A 7762-nucleotide genomic window follows, 5' to 3' on the forward strand; every position below is an offset into this window, starting at 1 on the left:
GAGCAGAGAACCCTCCTCTCCTACCCCGTGTAGACATCTGACGCCAATCACATGGATTTGTGCCCAGGTTATTGAGTGGACACTGTTTGGTGCTTTTCTGGCAAAAGAGCCTGAATTCACCTCGGAAGCATCAACAGGGAGCTGGTTCTTTCAGCTGCTGTGTACATACAGCTCTGAAGCTTCCCTGAGAGGCAGTTTTACAGCCTTCAGTGTGGGGAGAGGTGGGCAGCATTCAGGTCCTTGGGCATCCCAAAGCATCTTCTGTACTTCTCCCTGGGCTGCTGGGGCAGCTGTCAAGTAACACGAATCTTCTGGCAAACATGAGTTTGTACGCACACACACATCCCCTCTGCACCCCACCATCACCCTCTTACACCACTCCCAGGTCCTACTCCACCTCATCTGCTGAGCAGATGAATTTCTGTATGGCCTCCCCTCACCACCACATCCCTCTGCAAGGCTCTGATTAGCGTGTGAGGCACACACCAACAAAGCGGTATTATTTGCATTCACATTCAGATTTATCTTGCATTGCTCTCCCCAAAGACACCCTAACTGAGAGGGGAAGACAGCACCAGCAACAAATCTGCTATTGACAACTAGCATGACATGGGTGCCTGCTTTATCTGGAGGTTTATTAGATGGTTGAGGAAAAAGATCCCCCATTGAATGCCCTCCAGTCCTCAGCCTTCATCTTCTAAGGCTTGCTGTTTCTCTTCCCATATTTGTCCTCTAATGCTCTCTGCAGGTTAAGATTTAGAGCATTTTTCTGATGCCATTTCCCTGAAAAGAAGGCAAATCATAGTTCAGTTACAGTCTCACTTCTAACGCTATTGTCCCTCAAGGATTTTTCTAGCTGTAGAGCTCCTCTCTTGTGAAAATGCCAATTTCTAGTCCCCCCGCACCTTTGCCCAAGCCCATCCATTGTTCTTGGCAAAAGGAGCATCCATCTCAGGAATTCAGTAATGTACTTTTCCTGGCAGAAGGCATACCTAGCTCATCTGTCTTCCTTCCGTACCAGTTCTTGGGATCCCTGATTCCCTTCTGAATTATATCAGGCGTATAGGAATCTTTCATCAAGCTTCGGCTTTCCAGTGGGCCACCTGCAAGAAACAGAAAATAAGGAACAGTACGGAGAAATCACCCTACTGCAGTCCTGGACTTGAGCAGGAGAGCAATACCAGCAGTTTCAGTTTCAAGGGCTCAAGAAAAGGCATGTGTTGACTGCAATACCTTTGATCAGGTGTGTGAAACAGGTGCTGAATAATAGCTTCATCATCACCCAGGAGGGAGCTTGTCTTTGCCAATATATCTGCTCTTCACTCTTAAGTATGAGACACACACAGAGAGTGCCGCAAGGTGTCATCTTTATTTGTATCCCAGTGCCCTTTCTTTAGTCAAGTGCCCACTTATCTCCTGTTGAATCCCCTCATTCTTGTGAGTAACTTCCTACCCAGCAGCACAGCTCCACAAAAAGCACCATCTTACCACTCCAGACCTTCATGAGCTCCTTTTCTGCCACCATACTTAACAAATAGTTCCCAACTGTGACTTCTCTTTTTATCCCCTCTTGACTTTTAGCCATAAGAAGGGGCTTTATTTTAATCTCTCATCCTTTCCTCTTCACCTTCCTTTTTATTGTACCCTTTCCTTGATAATAATGATTTTGAGCTCCCTGGGGAAAGATGTCCTTCCTTTCTGTGTGACTGCACAAACCCAGGACAATGCAGTCTTCAATACAGCAAGGTCTTGTCACGGAACGTACCGTATAAGGAAAAGGAATCTGTCTCATGTTACTACACAAGAAACTGGACTCAAAGACAATTATTTCAGAGTTTCTTGGATAGGATGGTAACAAGAATGGGAAGAATCCTTACTTCCCAATATTTATTTAGACGGAGGGACCCCTGGGTACCTTGGAATCGGAGGTTTGCGGAAGACATTTCAGAGACCCATATCTCTAAAGGTCTTGAAAAGAAGTAAAGTCAGTATTAGAACCGGAGGTAACTTGGGACTGTAGATGACAGAGGACTGCATTGCAGTTGAATTGCAAATGGTGTCCATTTGGACAGCTCTGAACATGGGGGACAAGGGTCATGATGGAAAATAAAGGCATATGGAAAATAAAGAGGTGATTGGAGACAGCCAGCATGGCTTCACCAAGGGCAAATCATGACTGACAAATTTGGTGGCCTTTTACAATACTCCCACAGCCTTGGTGGACAAGGGCAGAACAAGAGACGTCATCTACCTGGACTTATGCAAAGCGTTTGACACTGTCCCACATGACATCCTGGTCTCAAAATTGGAAAGACATGAGTTCAATGGATGGACCACTCGGTGGATCAGGAACTGGCTGAATGGCTGCACTCAAGGGTTGTGGTCAATGGTTCAATGTCCAATTGGTGGCCAGTGACGAGTGGAGCTCCTCAGGGGTCGGTACTGGGACCAGTGCTGTTCAACATCTTTGTCGGAGACATGGACAGTGGGATAGAGCGCACCCTCAGCAAGTTTGCCAACGACACCAAGCTCGGTGGCGTGGTTGACACGCTGGAGGGAAGGGATGCCATCCAGAGGGACCTGGACAGGCTTCAGAGATGGGCTCGTACAAATCGCATGAAGTTCAACCAGGCCAAGTGCAGGGTCCTGCACCTGGGACGTGGCAATCCCAGGCACAAATACAGGTTGGGCAGAGAATGGCTGGAGAGCAGCCCTGAGGAGAAGGACTTGGGGGTGTTGGTGCGTGAGAAGCTCAACATGAGCCGGCAGCGAGCACTGGCAGCCCAGAAAGCCAACCGGATTCTGGGCTGTATCAAGAGAAGTGTGGCCAGCAGGTCGCGGGAGGTGATTCTACCCCTCTACTCTGCGCTCGTGAGACCCCACCTGGAATACTGTGTCCAGCTTTGGATTCCTCAACACAGGAAGGACATGGACCTGTTGGAACGGGTCCAGCGGAGGGCCATGAAGATGGTCAGAGGGATGGAGCACCTCCCCTATGAAGTCAGGCTGAGAGAGCTGGGGTTGTTCAGCCTGGAGAAGAGAAGGCTCCGGAGAGACCTCATAGCAGCCTTCCAATATCTGAAGGGAGCCTACAGGAGAGCTGGAGAGGGACTCTTTGTCAGGGAGATGTAGTGACAGGACAAGGGGTAATGGTTTTAAATTGGAAGAGGGGAGATTTAGATTAGGTATTAGGAGGAAATTCTTTACTGTAAGGGTAGTGAAGCACTGGAACAAGTTGCCCAGGGAAGCTGTGGATGCCCCATCCCTGGAAGTGTTTAAGGCCAGGCTGGATGGGGCTTTGAGCAACCTGCTCTAGTGGAGGTGTCCCTGCCCATGGCAGGGGGGTTGGAACTCGATGATCTTTAAGGTCCCTTCCAACTCTAACCATTCTATGATTCTATGATACACCTTCATTTTTCACACCTTGGAAAAAAAAGAAGAGAAAAGAAAACAATAGAATACACAGAAAGGGAGGCACTGGCTTTCACTTCCTCAAGCATCACATCCTGGAAAGCAGTGACTGTGAATAGACAGAGTAAGAGGGGAAAGTGAGGGTCACCTACAGTCAGATCTCTACCCAAAGAAGTGTGGCTGCCCTAAGCCCAGGCAAAGTGTAGATGGAACCAGCTTTGAAGAAGGTCAGGCATAGGTACGTGTGTCCCCTCACCTTGGAAGATATTTGATCTCAGGTTAAAACCCAGGTGGTTGTAATCAGCAAAAGATGTAGAGTTCAAGGCGTTTAGCATTTCAGTACGGTCGCTGAGTCTTTTCTGTCCCATGATTAAGGCTATCTCGCAGAGAGCTCGCCGTTCCTGAAAACACGAACAAAAAGGAACCACAGTCACTCCACATTCCTTAAGTGCAGCAAACTCCTGGCATTCCCACCCCTGCATATATCTTTGAGCCACGACTAATCCCTGGGACCTAGGTCTGTCCTTAAGTCTCCCTCAGTGGCTTCTGTAGGCATTATAATCACATAGAACAACTAGGACTGGGGAAAAGTGGGGGAACTAGAAAGAGATGATGGTGTTGGGCCCTGAACTGGGTCCCACATTGTTTTGTCTTGCTGAGATGGGACTCTGCCTGGCTACAGGAACCTTACAAATGAAAGGGGGATGGAAAAAAAGCCTAAAAAAGACATGGGAAAGGCTGTCTGTGGAATTTGTCACTGCCCCGTAGTGTGAAGCCCAAATCCATCCCTTCACATGTCTTCTGGAAACTGCTAATATAGTGCTAATATCCCACCCACTCAGTCCCCCACTACACCCTAAAACCAGTCTTCAACCCACCACAAAGTATACATGAAACAGCTTCCTCCAATACCTCTTTATCGCTGGTAAGTTCACTTGCACTGGCTAATTTATATTTGCTGTTGCCACAGGTCAAGCTGTCTCCCTCCTCCAGAACGAGTTTCCATTCTGCTTTCCTATCTGGCCCTAATGATGCTAAGGACTCTTTGGCACTTAATCTGCCGCAGGTCTCCTTGGCTTTTTCGCAGCTGGCTTTGATGGTCTTCTGGGAAGATCCAGGCCCTCTAGACCTCCGTGTTTGGTGCTGGTCTGCTACTGGTTCTCTGCCATTTGAGACAAATTTGGTGTCTTCTGCCTTCCTCTGCCTGGGTATTGCAGACAGGCGGTAAGTGCTGCGCCCCTCTCTTGGCTCACGCCCTTCTGTTGGGTCTTTGGTGGTAGAAGTATCTTCTCTTTCCCTTTCAAGGCTTCCTGAACGAAGATTCTGTGTGTGTGTAGTTTTGGCCTGGAGACTCTGTTTGCTCTGTTTTTTAGTTTGAACATACTTTGCAGAAGGAGATGCCTGGAATTTAGTAGATTTGGAATTCTTTGCTGTTCCCTGAGCCACTGGGCCCTTGGAGATCTTCCAGGAGGCACTGTTGGAGCTCCCTTGGGATGTTCTCTGACTGCTGGGACATGCTTTTGGAAGATGCTTCTTTTTCTCTTCCTCAGCTTCCACTTAAAGGCAAAAATAATAGCTAAATGAATTTGATACTGTTTTGATGACAGGTGGTACCATAAATGGAGCTGGAAACAATTGGACATGTCCTTGTGTCATTGTCAGACAACAAGAGAAACATTAAAAGTCTCAAAAAGGGAAAGAGAAAAAAACCACAAGAACCTAGCAGCAGTATATCAATCTTTCTGCTGACTAGGTGAAGGTTCCTGAGGAGTCTTAAATGCTCCTGAGAGATGAACATGCACAGAAGTGTGGAAACAAAAATCTTGTGGTCAAACACGCTCACTAAGGTCTGTGTTTTCCTATGTTTAGGGGCCTCTCCAACGCATGATCACTCTCGTGAACATCCACTTATGGTCTTATCAGTATTTGCTGAAGTGTTTACAGCACATCAGTGACTTATTGTGCTTGAACAGGAAGGTAGTGAGACAAGTCCACCAGTGGAGGAAGCCACGCTCAGGGCAGGGGGAGTTTAACCCATCAGCCCACGGCACACGAGATCCCTCTCCGAGTAGTTTTCACTTGCAGAAGCACATGCAAATCTGGAGGGTGTGAAGGGAGGGAGGGAATGACACGCAGCCTCACAAGCTGTGCTGCAAAGCAAGGTCTGAAGGAGGGACAGCTTCCCTGCCATCTTGCTTACCTGAAGGACCATCAGCCAGCACATACTCACTTTCTGCCATATCATGTGTAAGGGAAGCTGGAAACTCTACCACACCCTTGGAAGAGAAACAAAGGCTGTGTCAGGCTCAGAGATGGGAAGGAAGGGGGTTGTGGCCCTGCTCATATTTAGACAACATAAGAGTATTCTCTCACAAATGTGTAATACACCTTCCCAGATCAAGATAGAGCTGTCCCTGCCTGCCTGCGTGGTTGGTCCTGCAGCCCATTATCCTCTCAGAGTAAAAAAGCACAGAAGTCCTACAGGGTTTCACATTAACAGCTCACATGGGGCAGCCTGCCTAGGACATGGCCAACGAGTGCCTCTGGGGAACACTGAGCTGCAAGAGTTTTCACAGGCAGTGGTGCAGACACAAGCCAAAACGGAAAAAAACCACTTCAGTGAAAATGCCTTTTTTTTATTCTGAAGCACCTAAAGATTTCAGACTTGTCATGTGCTGTACAATTACAACATCTTCTTCCTTTGGTGCATTAAAGTAAAAAAAAAATGGGGAGAAGAGGTGATAAACGTAAAACGTCTGTGCAGCGCTGGCTATGCAAAGAAAGGGAGACAGGCTGGAGACAGGGTTTCTTCCCTGATTCTGGTACAGACTGTCTCCTGGTTTGCTTTGCTAGTCCTGCCAACGTGATTGATCCAACACCCAGCCTTTGCAAGCTGCCTCCTGAACTAGGAGGAAGCTCATGTCTTTACTGCAGAGGGAATGTCTGTGTAACCCTCAGTCGTGTCCTGCTGGTGGTCTATACTCCTCATTTCAGCAGGACTCTCCTGGCTTACCCCATGCAAAACCTGTGACAGGTTACAACTGAAGCCATGGCCCACGGTGGTGAATATGGCAATTGTGAGCCTGCTGGCACTAGCCACAGTACAAATGACATCTATATCAGGTAGGAATATATGTTTGCGTTTCTTGAATTAGCTCACGACGTGACATATATGCTTACTTTCTGCTTTTGAGGCTAGTTATTGGAATGAAGACACAATTGCCAATGGGGCAGGAAGCCTACTGCTTCAAAGTTCATAGAATCATTGAATCACAGAATGGTTTGGGTTGGAAGGGACCTTAAAGATCACCTAGTTCCAACCCCCCTGCCATGGGCAGGGACACCTTCCACAGGTTGCTCAAAGTGCCATCCAACCTGGCATTGAATGCTTCCAGGGATGGGGCATCCACAACTTCTCTGTGCAACCTGTTCCAGTGCCTCACCGCCCTCACAGTAAAGAATTAACTCACCAGGGCTGACTTGAACCAGCAGCTTGTGTTTTACACTGTGCCAATACTTTGTAGCAGCATTTCTGGTGCAACACTGGGATCCTGAAGCTGAAATTACTGTATCAATCAGACTCCAGGAGTCACTGCTGTGTGTTCTGTAAATGTATTAAGAGAGAGAACCTCTCCCACAAAAAGAACAGGGCCACAAGAGATGAAGAGAGGAAGCCAGTCCTGGCTCACAGGGCAGGATCTGCTGCTTTTCTGTATCACTTTTCCTTCTTTTTAAAGAAGAGCCAAACATTTACACATGATCAAAGTGCAGGAAACCGAGTTGCTAAATAAACTCCTGTGTTAACTCCCACCTCCTACTTAAAACAAAAACATGTCTGTTTGTTATTATTACTATATTCAGTGGAAAGAACTTTCCAGTTTGCTGTTGTATAAATTCCTCCTCTCCCATTTCTTCCAGTGAAGCAGAATTTCTGTGTAATGAGGCAATGTGCTCATTTCCCAAATCCTGTTCACGGGTAACATTTCCTTGCTTCTTCCTGGACAAAATGATGCTGAAGCCTTCAACTGCTCTGACTTTTTACTTTGTATCTGTATATGATGTTTTTGTTATTGCTTATTTTTCATTTTCTGTGATTCTGTGATTTTACTTCTGAGCCTGAAGGTCCAAAGTCAAAGCACCACCCTGAGACTCCTACATCTTGACACCAAGAAGGGGCTTTAAAGCCATTTGACCATCTTCCTGGAGAACAGAAGCCACAGAACCATGTCTACTTATTATTTTGCTAAGCCAAATGATCAAAGAGCTAAAAATGATTAAACTTGGCCTTTCTTTCCAAATGAAAAAAAAACCAAAACCCATATGTTTAGCATAGACTCATGCTCTGACTTTC

General features: G+C 47.0%; 1 protein-coding gene across 1 annotated transcript; it reads right to left on the minus strand.

Annotated features, from left to right (window-relative positions):
- Positions 1-697: 697 nt before the first annotated feature.
- Positions 698-5651, minus strand: CIMIP4 (ciliary microtubule inner protein 4). The gene is made up of 5 exons (XM_074167508.1): positions 5612-5651; positions 4324-4967; positions 3668-3812; positions 993-1103; positions 698-783 (listed from the first exon to the last, which is right to left on the minus strand). Exons 1-5 carry the CDS (start codon positions 5649-5651, stop codon positions 698-700), a joined length of 1026 nt encoding a protein of 341 aa, XP_074023609.1.
- Positions 5652-7762: the final 2111 nt, after the last annotated feature.

Source organism: Numenius arquata, chromosome 2 (assembly GCF_964106895.1).
Source record: "Numenius arquata chromosome 2, bNumArq3.hap1.1, whole genome shotgun sequence".
In the NCBI taxonomy this organism is placed as follows: domain Eukaryota; kingdom Metazoa; phylum Chordata; class Aves; order Charadriiformes; family Scolopacidae; genus Numenius; species Numenius arquata.

What these genes read in the sequence shown, in the direction of transcription:
- CIMIP4 (XM_074167508.1), bottom strand. Translation starts at nt 5,651, where the DNA reads ATGGCAGAAAGTGAGTATGTGCTGGCTGATGGTCCTTCAG. An exon ending in AACTTACCAGCGATAAAGAG is followed by an intron (nt 3,813 to 4,323) that starts GTATTGGAGGAA and finishes TCGTGTTTTCAG; the next exon opens with GAACGGCGAGCTCTCTGCGA. An exon ending in GAGATCAAATATCTTCCAAG is followed by an intron (nt 1,104 to 3,667) that starts GTGAGGGGACAC and finishes TGTTTCTTGCAG; the next exon opens with GTGGCCCACTGGAAAGCCGA.